This window comes from Peromyscus eremicus, chromosome 1, assembly GCF_949786415.1.
Source record: "Peromyscus eremicus chromosome 1, PerEre_H2_v1, whole genome shotgun sequence".
Taxonomy (NCBI): domain Eukaryota; kingdom Metazoa; phylum Chordata; class Mammalia; order Rodentia; family Cricetidae; genus Peromyscus; species Peromyscus eremicus.
In genome coordinates, this window is record NC_081416.1 from 112230343 (window position 1) to 112248187 (window position 17845).

General features: G+C 36.2%; 1 protein-coding gene across 1 annotated transcript in view; it reads right to left on the reverse strand.

Moving 5' to 3' along the window:
* The window catches only part of Nox4 (NADPH oxidase 4), a 136064-nt gene that overhangs the window by 25070 nt on the left and 93149 nt on the right, over positions 1–17845 (reverse strand). The window contains exon 13 of the mRNA XM_059271833.1: positions 6252–6333. Coding sequence (XP_059127816.1) covers positions 6252–6333 — 82 coding nt within the window. The remainder of the gene's footprint in view (positions 1–6251; positions 6334–17845) is intronic.

Below are 17845 nucleotides of genomic sequence, written 5' to 3' on the forward strand. Positions count from 1 at the left end.
CAATCTGAGGAGAAAGATAGCTGTGTAATCAGGAAATGTCCTTATTTACTTTTTAAAGCAGAGGATAATCACGACACTTCTGACTCCTCAGACCCTTCCAAGCACCAGGCCACTTGCTTCTAAGACTTTACCTTTTTGAATGCCACATGGAAGTGCATCTTTTCACATGTTCTATGACTTAATGCTTCATTTAAGTAATGTGATATGCTTTGGGCTGTTTTGTACCACTGTAATAAAATCCCTGGTATTGGGTAATGTATACAGAAAAGAAAAAAGAAAAATAAACTTCACATTCAATTTATATTTTTAATTTATTATATTCAATATACATTTCTACTTTAACTACCAAATAAGCCTTTTAACATGGAACTTTGATACACAGCATACTTTAAAAAGGTCATATTATTATTACTAATAGAATATTATTACTAATGACAAATATTTATGATCTGTATACAACCATTTTGTGCTATTATAAAGCATACTTTTAAAAATTATTTACATTTCTTTTTTTAAGATTTGATATTTTTATTCTTGTGTGTGTGTGTGTGTGTGTGTGTGTGTGTGTGTGTGTGCCTGTGTGCATGTATGAATGTCAATATATGCCATGTGTATGCAGTTACCCTTGAGGGCAGAAGAGACAGCAGAGTCCTTGGCACTGAAGTTACAGGTGATTGTTTTTGTTTTTGTTTGGGTTTTGGGGTTGGTTTTTTTTTTGAGGTTTCCCTTCTAAAACGTTTTGAATTAAGAAAACCAACAAATATTTGAGTTTTACCTCAGAGCCTAAAACAAAATATCATCAAAATAAAAACTATTTATTTAAAAATTTAATCTGTCCCAGAAGCTGTACTGATTATTCTATAAATACCTTCACTCTAGAATCACAAAATAACTTACAGCAGGTAAAACAAATTTCCATTTTATTGTAATGGGAATTTAGACTCCAAGACATCAAGAGATTTTTCCTAGACCACAACTTCTATTTAAAGGAAAGATCATTCCTAAATTCCTTTTGAATGTATCTCCAGTAGTCCTTTCCTTAATGACTAGACATTAATCGTGCCAGTCAATCACCACTTATTTTGGTTAGGGAAATAAAGGGCACACAGTCCTAGACCATCCATCAGGTAACAATTTCTTCCTCATCTGGGAAAAAAATGATTATGATTAACTACTCCCCAGGAGAAGATGGATTTGCAGTTTAGATCACTCAGAAGATAATTACATCAGTAAAAGCCATAAAAAGTGGCCAGGGAGCATTAAAAGCCTAAGATGGTCTTCAAAATCTGTCTTGCTTTAATGGATTGCAAACTAACATGTGCATCAGAATTTCTTGGAGGTCTTATTAAAACACACAGATCTGGGCCCTACCCCTAGATTTTCTATTCAAAGTTAGTATCCCGGATAAAGGATAAGACAGGAAGCTCTAACAGCATCCCTGACACTCCCAGCAGAGCTGAATTGCTGCAGGTGATTATTTTACATTCAGTGATCAGAGGAGGTCCTGGAAGCCCGTAACATTTGGATTGAAACTTTGTAGAGGACAGAGACTTAACTCAGTGGTAAACTTCAGTAAAACACTTGCCTACCTAGGAGGCGCTGAGCCTGGAAACACACAGGTACAAAACAAACAAGCACAGACCTTGTTAGAAGATTTGAATAGCAATAAACACTTAAGAAAGAAACACTACTAGTAAATTGTTGGGAAATTCTTCACAAAAACCTTTCATCACTTAGGAGTCTGTAAAGATAAACTTTTTCTTGGAAAGAGCTACCCTAAAACAAGCATATTCTTGAAATTATATTCTTATATCCATTATGAATTGACACATTTAATTTAAGAATGGCTTTTAACTTACATTTTGATTTTCATTTATAGAATGTACTTCATCAACTGTTTCTGAGGTCATAGATTAACTCTGATAACTTTCTGTTTGTCTAGAGCTGAGAATATTTTTAAACAGTGATAAACAATGTTATGTTAAAATGGGGTCGTTTTTACCCAAGGACATCAATGTGGGATACTTAAGATATTTTTTCTTCTTCCCATGTTGGGAATCAAAGCCAAGGCTTCATACATGCCATGTAGCACTTTATCACTGAAACATCCAACCTAGGTTTTTAAGATCTTTTCACAAAGGAAGAGTTTCAGGACAATCTACTAGTCAGAAACAAAACCAAAGACCCCAACAAACACAAACTTCATAAGCCTAAAGTCCACTCACACTTCAAGATGTCTGGCAGGTAATAATAAGAGAGGAGGGACAACCGAACAAAGCCAATGTCTCTCAAGGATGCAGATGCGAAATCACACATGCGCATCTCTTCAGACACACCTGCATCCTCAGACATCAGGCTAACCCTCCAGCCAGCTGACTCACATGGCTCATCTGGAACCAGTTCTTATGAGTAAGTCGGAGTTACTCTGTCAGTCACTAAGGTGCCCTCTTGTTTTCTTATTGACTTTGAACTACTAGCTCCTTGACTTATTGTATCTCTTAAACAGAACCTTAAAATTTTATCAGTTCTTTTTTTTTTTTTTTTTTTTTGCAAAATCTGCTTCAGTTTTTGTAAAAATCATTTGATTTTAGTGGTCTTCCAGGTTTCTAAAGTTCCAAAGACTGGAGAATTTAATTGTGACTTGAATCTCAGGGGCTGTGGAACTTACTACCTGCTAATATTAACAGAATAACTCCCTATTGACATATTGCTTCTCTAGGCTACAGAATACCAATAGCATCAGGAATACTCATGATTGGATTCTACAAACAAGTCAAAAATTTACTATTTTTCGTTCTCTTGTCAGCTAGGTATTAGAATCCCACCAGTGCAAATGTCCACAATGTAGGGATGAGAAGACAAGAGATAATAATTCTTATTTTGTTTATTCATTTTAAAAAGATTTATTTTATTTTTGATTTTGTGTGTTTGCATGTCAGTGTAGATATGTGCGTGTTATAAGCGAAGTTTGTGGAAAGTCTGAGGTACTAGAATCCTTACAGACTGTTGTGAGCCACATAATGTGAATACTGGCAACCAAACTCAGAAATTCAGCAAGAGCATGAAGTTTCTTAACCATTGAGTCATTTCTATAGTCCCAACAATGAAAGGTAATATTAAAATAGTCTATGTATTATAAAGAACAACATAAATAGTTGTGGCTATGGAAATTTCTAGAATAGCACCAATATTACATAGGCAGGAACACAATAGAAAGGGCTTCATCCTGACTAATCATCCTGCAAAAAGATCCTATGAACAGGTCTTCTTTCTTGGGAAGAACAGTAATCCCTGTGACAGTGTCAAGACTGAATACAATACGCAGACCTCACACAGAGATTTCATGCTGCTCTGAGGCAAGGCTCAGGGTTGAGAAAGTGCAGAACAGAGATAGAAATGAGGATAGGATGAGAATTCTTTATATAGGCCAGGGATTTTATACCATTTTCTTTAATATCATAAATCAGTGTAAAGAGGAAGCATCTTTGTTATTTCCAATCAAAATACAGGAGAAAAGAAAGTTACTCATAGAAACTGTCACTCATTTCCCATCACGAGGACAGTAAAAAAGCTTGCAGTCACCCCAAATTCAGACTGCTCCATTTCTTTCCTTTTCACCCGTCTAGTCAGTGACCTCTACATTTTGTTGATTCTATGATAGCGACTGAATATTTCATATCACCAGCACCTCATGGATCTTTTATGGCTTGCTACCTGAATGTAAAGTTTTTAAATGGCGATTATGTTGCCCTTGGGCAATGTTTCATGTCTTACTTTTGATCCATGGTAAGTATATGAAAATATAGATAAGCTTTTATTCTCATTGCCTAAAGCCTCCTCATGATTATCTACTGCCATCATAACAAAGCCCAAATTCCTTTAAATGGCAGACCAGATTGAACCATCTTCATTTCTCTATATATTCTTCTCTCTAGAGTGTGCCTACAGATGTGTGTACCACACAATTATCAAATAGATGGTGGTGTTCCTCAAGCATTCCAATGACTTCATATGCTGTATACTCCTGGTTTTCACTAAATAACCTCTCATCTGGACAATTTTACTCAAGGACAAATTTAAACTTTATATACTTAGATGAGCACTTCTGTTTTCTTCTTCAATATAATTCAATATTTTCTACATATGCCTTAACACACTGGTATGATATATACATTAAGCTGACTCTGCTTTTCCCTCTGGGGATTCTAGGTCCCTCAAATACAGAAACTGTACCCTAGTCATTTTTATATTATTGGTAATTATGATTGGAGTGTTATGTGGTATGTATTCAATACATATTTAATGAATGGTTAGATAAAAAGATGGATGGATGGATGAATGGGAGCCAGTATAACATAATTAACTATAAGTTGTGATTACAGAGATTTGGGTTTGAGAACCAAGGATACCACATGACTTAGTAATGACCCTTACTTGTTTTCTTGTCAATCCTCTGACATAAAATATTGGAAAATAACAATACTAGGGAAATGATAAAGATTTCATGGAATTATTCACTTAAAATGCATGGTATAATTCCTACATAAATATGTTCTATATGTTACTAATATTTCATTATTATCGATGATAATAAAAGTTTGGTAAAAATATATTACTCATAAGTGAACAAAAACTATTGGAGAGGGAGAATTTCTAGAAATAGAACTCTAAATACAGAGAAGAAAAAGGAAGATTATCTGGTGAAGAGGTGAAACCTGACAAGGTCATCGGAGGACTAACGCTTTAGAGATATTACCCAATATTATCATTTGAAGACGTTTTTAAGCAGTCAGTTGGGAAATGAGACTGAGTTGAGACACAGATTTTACTGTCCAGACAATTAAGGTTGTTCTTTGGCAGTCGAGCCAAAGAACAATTCTGACTTCTGTCATAAATAATATTCCTCTTTATAAGCAGTGGATGCTTAGTTAGGTGCTTCGTTGCTCATAGGACTTAATCCTTGGGAAAGCAAGTGGAAGTAATTTCTTCCTGTGTTTTCACAATACCTTGTATATATCTACAGTAAACCTTCCAGAGCTTCTGGATCATATTTTGTTGACTTACTTATCCAATTTAATGTCTACTCTAAATTATGTCAAATCTCCTCAAACATTTTGCACATACAAGCTTTTTTTTTATAAAGACAAGAATATAAATCTAAAAATCTTTCAAATATATATCATAAGCAAACATCTTTTCAGATATAATGATGGTGACCCGAGCAGAGACTGAGCAATCAACGTTGTTACTCCGGCTTCTTTCGTCTAACCTACACATCCATATGTACTTTGCAGTAAGTGTTCTTTTCTTTAATTCATCTGTTTTTTTCTCATAACTGTCACATCTATTCAGGCTCTGAGAACTTTTACAGAGCAATGTCTGTGCTTGAGTTCTAGAGAGCAGATGTCCCCGGGTTTTGGCAATGGGTTCAATGAGTATTCACAAATTTAAGAATGTGATTAAGAAGCTTCATTACATTTTAGAACAGTGTGCACAAGAATCATTAGGAAATGCCTTTCAAATGGCTTTCCCTTAGTATTCCTTTCTCTATGTTTGTCTTTTCTTCACATACACAAACAGACATTTCATTAATAAGTCATTTTTTCTACTTCATGAGTATTTTTTGCCTGAAGACTGCATTTTTATATTCTGTTTGTTAGATTTTTCATGTTCAAAGAATGCTAAAGATTATGGGAAGCCATGCAGCCTAATTAAAGTCCACCCCAATTCCCAAATCTCACAACATACATTAGCTAGAGAATTGTGAGTATATGTTGGGTATGGTTTGCTCCATAGATATTACCCTTTGTATGTAAAATACGATAGACAATATATTTTAGGTCATAAGACATATTTCTGACAAAAAAGCTCATTACAATGAATCAACATAAAAAATCAAGAGGACAATCTCTACGTAAATACTCCTTTAATTTAAAGAATAGAAAATAGAGAATAAGATGAGGAGCTACCCCACTGATGATACAGCATCACTATACAAGAGGCTCATTGCTTGCACAAAGAAGCAACTCCCCACTCCCAGCTCATTGTACTTAGAAGCAGAGCTTGGTCTTCTGCATCATTTGTGAAGAGCCAAAGGTCACACATTACAAGTGAGATCCTAATTGGGTAGGCTAGGTTACTCAGGAATTTTACAAATCCCAGAGAACAATTGTATTTCGCCTTACTTGCACTAATTTCTGTCAGCATTTGACCCTCCCCTTCTCAAGACCCAGTGAACTTCCATTACTTACTTGGGATAATTTCTAGATTGAATGAAGGGCAGAATCTCAGAGTCTTGGCTAGATGGGGGCAGTAGTAAATCTCGGAATCGTTCTGTCAAATGAAAAAAAATAATATCAACTGTGAAAAATTAGTTATGAATGTAATTTCGAAAGAGAATTGGTTCTTTCTACTGTCTGCATATATTTTTATGAATAAAATAATATAGTAACTGAAAATATTATAAAAAGTATATTCTTTGGTATGGACTTTTAAAATCTTGTCACTGAAAGGTCAGAAAACAGACATATGACATTAAATATAAGAGTTGTACACTGTTACTAATTTGGGTAATATGAATTAAAAAACACCAATCATAGCTCTCACATTACATGGCAGGCATTTGGCAGAAATTAGTGTCATAGGGTCAATGTTAGGACCAAACATGTCATTATAAACTGCTGATAATAAAGCAGTTACAATAGCATGGGAGAGTGATTTAGGACCATCCTGGGAATGTGAACTTTGCATTGACTATTGCTAAGTATTTCCTTTCCATACCCTGCAGCAACTTCCACATGTAACTTGGTAGCAAGTATGAGGGTACAGCAACATTTTTATAACAACCATAAACAGAAATATCTAAATTTCTCATAAACATGAGAATGAGCAACCCGTGCTTTATCCGTATAATAGAATATTTACTAATGGAAGTGAAGCTGAACGCTTTCACTTGTAAAGAAAAACTGAATCACATTAATAAACTCTTGAGGGGGGAACACACTAAATACCATTTTATCAAGACAGAAAGCAATGAAATAATGCCATTTTTCAGCACATTATATATAAACCCAAAGAAACCAATGAAAACAGGAACAATGTAGTCAATTACATTTCATGTTAACTTTTAAGAAGAGGTAGAAGTATTCAGTAACAGAGAAGCAAAAAAGCCACTGTAATTGTTAATACTTCATATGCACTAATTATGTTATAACGAATGTTTCAAATGTACTAATTACACTATCAAATGTACTAATTATACTATCATGATAACTGAATGAATGAATTTAGAGTAATCAAATGAAGAGAGCAGGCCATGAACCAAGATTTAGATTAATGGACTTCGGGGGATTTAAAGTTCAAAATGAAGGCAAAGAGGAAGTATGACAGAGAAGAGAGGGATGAATCCTGTCTAATGCTATCTTAGCAATACTAACACTGCCTAGCTGCATGCTGTAACAAAAACTGGGTAAGGTAAACCATCATGATTCATTAGAGAATAGTTGGTCACTGTCAGCCAGGAAATCAAGAGAATGAGTACTCTGACCACTTACACAATCAAGCTGCAGTAGTGTGCTAAACTAAAATTCCTATGCTGCTGCCCATCCATTACAGTGAAGGTGATGAGCACTCTTGCTGAAACAGTAAAAATCTACGCTCTATCACTGTGCTCCTTCCTAGTTACTGAATGTTATATGCAAAGTCACTGTAAGCATAAGCAGAAGGCCACAAAGTATTACTGAGTAAAGGGGCATACGACATTCACGTTGCTCAACCAGAATCATTTCACAGGTTTCCATTTTATTTTTGTCTTGTCACTGGATCTTTACAACACACTTGGAGGGGAAGTAGTAGGATCCAAGAATGGCATTAGGTTTCTGGTTCTATTTGGAAGTATAGAGTTCCAAAGCTACAGTACCCATTTTTTTCCTTTTGTATTTATTCTTTAATTTGAATCCACATTTTTGAAAAATTAACTAATATTAACTACTGTTATATTGTTATTTTAATCTATGAAGTTAATACTTTTTTCTAATGAAATGATAATAGCTATTTTTGAAATTTGTATGTTTTCTTCTTTTAAAATTATTTATTATTTAAGACTAAAATTAAACCATTTCCCCTTCTCTTTCTTCACTCCAAACACGTCTATTTACACCCTGTGGTAGATAGCTGTTCTGTCTATGACCTTGAAGCAGCACCCCTAGAGATGCAACAGGTAACTGCTCCACCTGTCTGTGATTTTGAAGTACATGCCCCTGGGGCATGGCCTCTCGTCGACCCCCTAAGACCTGAGATGCACTCAGGCATCTGTCTCTCTCTTCACTCCATCACAGGACTTGGATGCAGGACTGATTCAGGAAGCCAGAACAGCGTTCCAGAACCTGTGTCAATTCTGTTCTGTACAGTGAGTTTTCCCCTTAATAAATTTTTTGTCCTTTAAACAGACTCCATGGATTTCTCGCTATAACACCCCTTGCTCTCTTTCAAATTCATGGCTTCTATTTTTTGATGATGCATGACCTTGACTTTTATTTTAAATTAATACTTTGCAGTGTTTACTGGGTTCCAAGTATTTTAGCCATTCAATCCTTTTCTAAAATAGATTCTAAAAATAAAACTTAAGACCAAAAGAAATCAAGAACTTTATTATGTAAAAGAATGTTTTGTCTAAAAGGTATAGCAAATTCACTGGGAGCTAAAAGTATGAACTGAAATTTGGAGAATGATTTCCAAGCTAGCTTAAAAACAAAAAACAAAAAAAAAGTGAATTCTTAATGCGTTTTATTCTGCTCTAAGACATTATTTTCCCAGTTTCTTTTTATATATGTCCCCAAACCATTTGATTATAAACTCAGGGTTAAAAGTTTCTGGTTATAATACTGTAGAAATAAATAACAATGTACAAACATAAGCATAATAAATTCAAGGGATCCTAAGTGAACATTATCGAAAATCTTTCAGCTGTCATGCATGACTGTTAAGAAAAGTTCACAGATGCAAAATACATATGCAATACCTTGATATTTTATCTTTTAAAAATTTTTATTATTTTATGAATAGGTTCCTAAATGTGATCAGTTAGGGTGTTTTTTCCCCTCTATTCCAGTATATTCACTGCTTATGTTTGTTTGTTCTGTATAAAAATAAAGATAAATTATGTGTGATGCTTTAGCCTCTCAGATTCCTGTCATCAGTTATCAGCTGCCATCTCATTCTTCATCTGATTCCCCAGAAGACATAATTTTAGTTCTTATTTGCTGAGAAAGAAAAGTAAAACGCTACTTCTCATGCAGCAAAATGCCAACTCAACGTGCTTTCTCAGCTGACACATGCTTTCCTTAGAAAACAGCAGTTTTCCAACATTGCTGCTCAGGCCTTTCACAGGGCATCTTAGAGGAAGTTGTTAAAGCCACTGACAAGAACCAAGGGACTTGCTGCCAAGCCGCTGCAATGAGCTGACTAATGAGGTAGAGATGTCTGGAGGTGATTTTCCACCAGTCGGGATTCCTTAATTGACACAAGCGTCTACAGACTTTCAACTTCTTTTTATTTCTCTCTAACTCAATCAACAAAAAAGGCCTGGAGGACATCCTATACACAATTATACTAATGTGCACAGTATAGATAATCATTTATGACACAATATAGCTATTCAAGGAAAAAATATTTCCCAATTTAGAAATTTTGTTTTGATACATTTACTATGGCCCAATTTCATATCACCTTTGGGAGAAAATGATCTATCTTCCAAGTATTGGCAATGTATAGTATATTAACTACAACAGGGATTTGTGTAATGACAATAGAAAATGGAAATCTACTCCTGTCATTAGAATGAAATATTCCTATCACCTCAAAGAAGAGGAAGATGAAATGATTTAAGAGAAAAACATGACACTGATGAATGCTATTCCTTTAGAACCTAAGAAGAGTCTTTTGATTACAGAACCTAATTAGTCTCCACAGTAATATCCTGGGAAGGAACTTATTTGCTGGAGAGATCTTGTCAGGCAGATTTTAGCAACTTCAAATCATTGTGCTTCTGTAGGTGGTCTTTTTTCCTGTCAGCCTCACCATTATCTCCAATATGAAAATGAATGCTTCACTTACTTTGAATACTCAACCATCACAGGCAAGGAAGGAAAGCTATGTAAAGCATCTCTCAAAGGTAACAATATTGTCACAAAAAATGAGACACTTCTTATATTTTTATTAATACATACAATTTTATCCTTTTTCTTTTAATCTTTATAGTACGTCTAATTTGCCAGTTTTAGTTGTCCTTTTCAAAAAGCACCCAAAGCAAATCCTGAAAGGACATTGAAGTTCCCCATGGCACATTTGATCTTAGTTATAAAGTTAAGTGGAATAAGTCAGGCATACAAGAAAATTGCAAGTAAGAGCCAGCCTTGGCTACACAGTGAGATTCCATTTTGAAAATGCATTTAAAAAAATTTAAAAAGAGAAAAATAAACAGAGGAATATAACAGTATTAGAAGTCATGTTGTCAAGGAAACAGACACTAGCCCCAGACATTATGAAATGAAATTGTAAAAGTGATTCTATTATGATATTTATGAGATCTTACATTTATTTTTTAATATAGAAAGTATTTATGTCAGTATAGATATGTGAACTTTGAGCTTTATAGCCAACTAGAATGCAATGAGAGATATCTAGGATTGCTAAAATATTGCTGTGTATCTCAAGAAGCATTTCCAGATAGGATCTACATGTGAGAAAATCAGAGGGTTTGGGGGGGGAATGCATGGCTGGGAGAATGAAATGTTAGTGACACTTTCCAAGGAGCTGGCACCCTGGCTGAAAAAGAAGTTTAAGGAAAACAGTGTTTGCAGCCTGTGCGCTGTTTTTTTTTCTGTATCAGCTCTTGCATTATGCTGCCACTACACTCCAGCGTCTTCATCCCTTTGGTGAACCATCAACACCAGCATCTTTCCAGGGAGCTTCAGGCCTGGATTGAGACAGTTGAGCTTCCTGAACTGGGAAGCTACTTGGTTCTCTGCTATAGTGTTCAGACAGCACTTGTTGGATCACCTAGGACCTGAGGAATAAGCTTGATCTCTCAATCAATCTATGTATCAATCAATCAATCAATCAATCAATCAATCTATGTATTATGTATTCTATCTATCTATGTATCTATGTATCTATGTATCTATGTATCTATGTATCTATGTATCTATCTATCTATCTACCTATATTTTATTAATCATTTATCATCCGTTATCTATCATCTGTCTTCTGCCTATTTATGTATATACATAGATACAAATTATTTTGTTACATTTTTTATACTGAGGTATTTTTTACAGTGATTGTATAATGAATGATTAAATTATTTCATAACACTGACAAATCTTTCTTTGTGTATACTTTGCAGTAGTACTCAGAAGCAAGAGATTGTAATAGAAATGATATCTAACAAGAAGATCTTTGATATTCTCATCAATTCAAATACACAAGAAGGTATCATTGCAACATGGAAATAATATGCATTCGATCGTTTGTAGTGGTCATTTCATAGGATATACCAAATGTTATATTGCATACCTTGACTATACACAACAAATTTATTAAACATAGAAAAAAAACCTTCCTTGTGGAAAAAATAAGTAAAACACCCTAAACTCATCAGAAAGCATGAATTCTCAACCTACTTCTTCAGTCTTTAGTCTTAATTTTCAAAGTTAGTAGAAGAACATAAGTCTACATGTCTCTGCTTGCCTTGGATGGCTTGATTTATGCCTGCCTCCTGACACCCTGATCCACGTAGGACTCGTGTCATGTTTCTATCTTTTCATTAAATGAGAAGAAAATAAGCTAGCTGTGATGTGGTTGGTACAGACATTTTCCTCATATTCCCCTCCTCAAAAGGCTTGTTGCGCAGCTCTAGAGAATGTAGTCAGACAAATACCATGAGCCTTAAGCTCCTTCTGAGTCAGCCTTATGTGCAAAGGTTATGATTTCCCCAGAACAGCTCACAACTACAAATGCACAAGGTAAGGATCTTTCAATCCTATCCAAGCAGTTCTTATTATCAATATTTGCTCTAAAGCTTATTATACATGTATCTGCAATGGACTGACCCTGTATGGCAGCTGCTCAACTTCTCCCTCTATTCAATAACTCTGTTCTTCTTGTCAAGGTACTGATTTCTAATAAGCATGTTATATTAAACAAACCAACAAACAAAAACCAGCACCACCTTCTTTGGAACATAACTTGCAAAAGATGAGACTGGCAGGTCTCCATTTTGTACTGAGATATCCTCTGTGAAATTTGCCAGTACACATGTGCGTGCCACTAAGACAGAACAAGGTCAGGAAGAAACCATTTCCCATGTTCTAGATGTTTCATAAACATCTAGATTGCACATTCAGATGCTCACTGTTAAAGTCTTCTCAGACACAGATTCTTTGAAACAGATTCCACTATCTGAGATAGCCTAAAGGTTGGCACAAGGCAGTTTTGTGCACTTTCATAGCATGATCCGAACCATTCTTTATACTAGAGTCCCTGAGCTTCCCTTTGAGTCCATTCTTACTCATTAAACTAAGAATACCAAGGGGAGAGCTGGATTTCCCTGCTCTATCATGTCTGGTATTCAGTGAGTTAAAAGTAAAGTATAAAAGACAGATATTATAGAAAGACATCTAGATTATTAGTAAATGCTAACTCTACCAGTCTATAAGCTCATAATTGCAAACTTTGCTGAACATGTAGGTAATTTAAAAATAAAAAAGAAAAGAAGATTAGGAAGGTTTTATAATACCCATAGAGGAAACCCTTCTAATCCATGGTACTACAAGACAAGCTAAATACATTTGATAAAAAATTTCCCTTTTCTCCCACATGAATAAAGGCCAAGAAAAACTCTAGTGGAAGACAATTTAGAATTGGGAGTAAGATGGACCTACCTGGACTGAGTCTCCCAGGTTGATCTCAGTCCGCGGGGAAGGCTTTGCCCTGGAGGAGGTGGGAATGGGGGGTGGGCTGGGGGGAAGGTGAGGGGGGCAGGAGGGGGGGGGGAACAAGGGAATCCGTGGCTGATATGTAGAACTGAATTGTATTGCAAAATAAAAATAAAAAAATTAAATAAAAAAAATTAAAAAAAAAAGAATTGGGAGTAAGAGCAATGTTTAGGGAAACTGGAGTTTTACTTCATGTTACACACTTGTTCCCTCGTTCAACAAAACATTTTTTGAGTGGTTATTATTTCCCACATGCTATGAATAAAACAAATTATCATCAAGGAAACTTTGATTATTAAAAAAATGCTCAAAAGAAAAACAATTGTAAAGTCATTATAAATGCTTGTTAAAGAGGTTTTAAATGAAATTACAAAATTACTTAAAGAGGGAGAGAGAAGCATTACTCCTAGTGACTCAAAAATTAATGGTTTTCAAGTTCTGATGTTTGTTTTCTTAGGAAAAAATATTCACATTAATCTTAGCAAAACAAATTACTTCTAACAATAGAAACTAGATGGCAGACTTAGAGACAGCCATATAAACTAAAAAGAGATAGAGGATAAATTCGCTCTTCTGAAAAGTTTGTTTAAATCAAATAACTTCATTCATTACCATAGTAACTACTGCTGAATAACAATAGCTTCTATTTAAAGTATTGCTTTCAAAACAACATTAAAGGCATCTAAAGTAGACTACTTTGGATAGATCAAGAAATCTAGGTCTAGAGCAAGATGATTTTCTTTTAAAATACCAAAACTTTTCTAACAGAACTCAAAAGGAAATAGACAACAATTTTAGAAGAAAAATGTCAGCCACCCGTTTGGGTTTTTATAAAACATCCTTTCCACAAATATTAAGACAATTACGAGATCAATACAAAACAAAACCTTATTCTGTCTTATATACAGGTACACAAAACAACCTCATATACATATTTTTAGAAGACAACATAAACACAATAATACATGTATAACTAGAGCTAATAATTGACTTACACCAGCTGGACGTGGGAAGAGGTGTAACACTCACCATGTCCTGGCTATAGCTCCTGTACTATAGTCCTTTTAGATTCTCTCGACTATATGAAAATATATCTACCTTTATTGCTACTTCATAGAGAATCAAGATACTTATTCTAGACTTTACCTCTCTGAAAAAATTTAAAGTTTGCCATCAATAATGAGCCGAGAAATGATTAGAAACAATTTCTTCAGTTTTGTGTGTTGTAGGGAAGGAAACTAAACATAAGACTGGACCTGACAACCCACAGGTCAGCGGGCCAGCAAGAGGCAGACACAAAAACCAAACAGAAGCAAAGCAAAATAAAACTCCCATCCTGTATTTTTTGGTTTGCTGGTTTCCACAGTGTTCCTTCGAGACAAAACACTCTGCTCACTTGTCCTTCCTCCCTCCCTTTTCCTTCTTGTCTAAGGATTACACAGTGAGAGTAAACCACACACACCATCTGCACGGCTCGACACCTGCTACATTTAAGCACTCCATGTCTGAATGGAGACAATGCAGTATTAGAAGGAAAACTACTTTCAATGGGTCCTTTTACTTTTAAGGGAGGCAGTGATAAAATTCTATTCCCCTGAGGCCCATTATTCTGCTTCCTATTTGATAAACATACAATTTTAAAAAGTGAAGTCAGCTTTTGGAAATACAAACAGACTGCTTGACCTCTAAGCACATCAATGATTCACTGTCTATAACTGGATTTCTCCTAAAATATAAATTCTCTTTTATTGCTGTGGAGGCTATGCTATAACAACAAAAACATTGACAAGGGAAAGAAAGAAAACATGGGTTCATGGGTTCAAGAAAAGCGAAAGCAAGTATGAGAGGCACTCTTGGATAAACACATTATCGCTACTAAGTTTTCTTCAACACAATCCGCCTTTTACGGAAAATGCTATACTTAACAATTGTCACAGCAAATGCATTTTTAAACAGTGTTTGCACTGAACAAAAGAAATACCTCAAAGTGATCAAGGCTCAGCTTGATACTAATTCAGTTTTTGCTTTCAGCACAAACTCTAATACCACCTACGCTCATATTCAAAAAGGAATAGGCAATTTTGTTCAGGACTCAAAGAAAATGCAAGGGGTTTTTTTATATGTGTGTTTTCAAAGTGTGCTCACCTAAAACCTGGGCTATGAAAATTAATACTGTGAAGCACATAGTTTTTTGCAATCTATCAAAAACCAACCCAGCAATGAGTCTTCTGTGTTCTTAAACAGAGGACATACTGGCCAAAGAAGAGGCCTATAGAACATGTGTGCCAGGGCAGAACAGCAAGTAAATAATGCTGTTTCAACAAACTACACAGTTTTCCTTACACCCCTGATGTCTTCCATCATCTGCTTTCCTCCTGCCAGGACCTCTTTTCTTCTTTCACCACTGGTCTTTAATCAAATTCTGCCCAAGATTTAAGGGCCAACTCGGAGGCTCACTCTTCGAAAAGGCCTTGACTGATCATGCAGAACAGTAAAAATATTTTCACTGATGTTATGGAGCCCACAGTTGATGGTGAGAGATTATACACAATGAGCATAGGCAGTCGCATAGAGATTCTTCATCTGCCCTAGGACAGAAAATGAAGTCCAGTTTCTTTGGTTTAGCTTTAAAATGTTTTGCAAAAAGCCAAAAGATCTCTTGCGTGTGTCTGCAGCTCCCCTCTCCCAAGACCTCTGAATATGAACCAACTACCCAGCCCCATTAACACAAGATCATTGTCTAATAAGCATGCATCTATTATTTTTCCTTGCTTCTCTTTTAAGTTTCACTCTGGCCATAGAAATTATGCATCTGCTTTGGCAAGGGGTCTACATTTTCTGTTAAAGATTTTTGCATATTATTCTGTTTTTAGCAATTCCTAATCAGGTAATTCAAACATTACTGCTGATACGAATCTAGTTTGGAAATCAGCTTTGTCATTTATTTATTTATTTATTTATTTGTTTGTTTGTTTGTTTGTTTTGACACAGGGTTTCTCTGCATAATTTTGGTGCCTGTCCTGGATCTTGCGCTGTAGACCAGGCTGGCCTCAAACTCACAGTGATCTGCCTGGCTCGGCCTCCCGAGTGCTGGGATTAAAGGTGTGCGCCACCACCACCCGGCTATCTATTCTATTATTCTCTGTTGTTTGCTTTATATAAGTCTGTGTAAAATCAGACTTTTGTGCACTGGGTGGAGTCAGCTGCAGTCCATAGCTCTTTAGTAAGACAGGTGTAAGAAAGGGATGAGGAAGGATAGTTATAGGCCTTGGTTCAGTTTTGGAGGTCCAGTGAGTTTGTGCCTGGACATTGTGAAGTTAAGCAGTGTTTCTTTTCTGTCCTCTTAGCTTGAGAAGGACAGATAGCCAGAAGAGGCTGGAGTGCTGAATTTCCTGTTCCTCCAGGAAGTCATGTTCAGTAGGTTCCCATCAGGCTAGTCACTGGTAAATAGTTTCTACTGAAGGCAGGTTACTGAGGAGAACCATGCTCAGTCCCTTTTAAAGTAATTCAGTTTTCCTAGCCCTTGCCAAAAGTCCAAGATTTTTCACTTAATTTTTTTTGTTATGAAGACCTTATAAGTCTCACAGACAATAAGTTCACAAAAGCATGGGTGTAGCTGGAGAATTTCTCTCCAGCTCCCGCCACCAAGTCCCGCCAGTCCCAGAGCCCACTTATAAAATAAACATACAAACTCTTACATTATTTAAACTGCTTGGCCATTAGCTCAGGCCTGTCATTGTCTAGCTCTTACTCTTATATTTAGCCCATTTCTATTAATCTTTACTTTGCCACATGGCTCATGGCTTACTGGTACCTTACATCTTCCTTCTCCTGGCGGCGGCTCCAGGCAGTCTCCCTCTCAGCCTTCCACTTCCCAGAATTCTTCTCCTTGTCCCGCCTATACTTCCTGCCTAGCCAATGGCCAATCAGTGATTTATTTACTGACCAATCAGCAACACACTTGACATACAGACCATCCCACAGCACTTCCCCTTTTCTTTTCTTAAAAAGGAAGGTTTTAACCTTTACACATCTCCAAAGTCAGCTTGGTATATTTGGGAATTTGGGCGTAGTTTCTCTTACTACTTCCTGCTGGAGGGGGGCGCTGTATCTTATGGGGATACAAAGAAAATTTTAGAATTCTGGAATAGTCCATGAGGGTATGTCGTCTGAGCCAGTTGCCTTGAAACCATTTTGGATGTTGGATCATCAGGGCCATGGTGTCATCGGAGACCTTTCAGGGGGTCTTGGCTGGTCAAACCTGATGTATCTTAATCTTGAACAAATCCATAGCCTTTGGCTTTCTGTGGAAACAAAATCAGAGCCTCCTTTCCAAAGCAACATATTCTTGTATCCAAATTTTGAAGTCAAGGTACCTTTAAAATATACATTTTGGCATAACTCAACAGCTTTTACAATCAAATGTTTTTCTGCAGTTACGAATATCAAAGAGAACATAATCCAGATTCTCTGTGTGGTAGTCATCTTTACGTGGCTTATTTTTTTTATATTAGCTTGAGCCTATTCCTTTTAAACTGCAGCCTTCTAAGCCTGAAACGGCGCAGTGGCTGCTGGCTCCGCCCACTTCAGCTTCCCAACATGGCGGTGGTCCGCTTTCCACCAGCTCTGGGAGCCGTAACTCTCAGAAATAGTGGGTCTACACTTTTACCAAAGTAGCGTGTAGCCAAGAATCCTCTTTTTTTGTTTTGTACTAGCAAAGGCTAAATCCACCACACAGTTTAATGTGCTACTTGCAGAGGCCTCATTCCCACCATACTGCAGGTCGAGAGTGCACGCTAGGAACCCGCCAGTAGCTCAAACCGGCAGCTGCCGCTTATTTGAGAGAGACA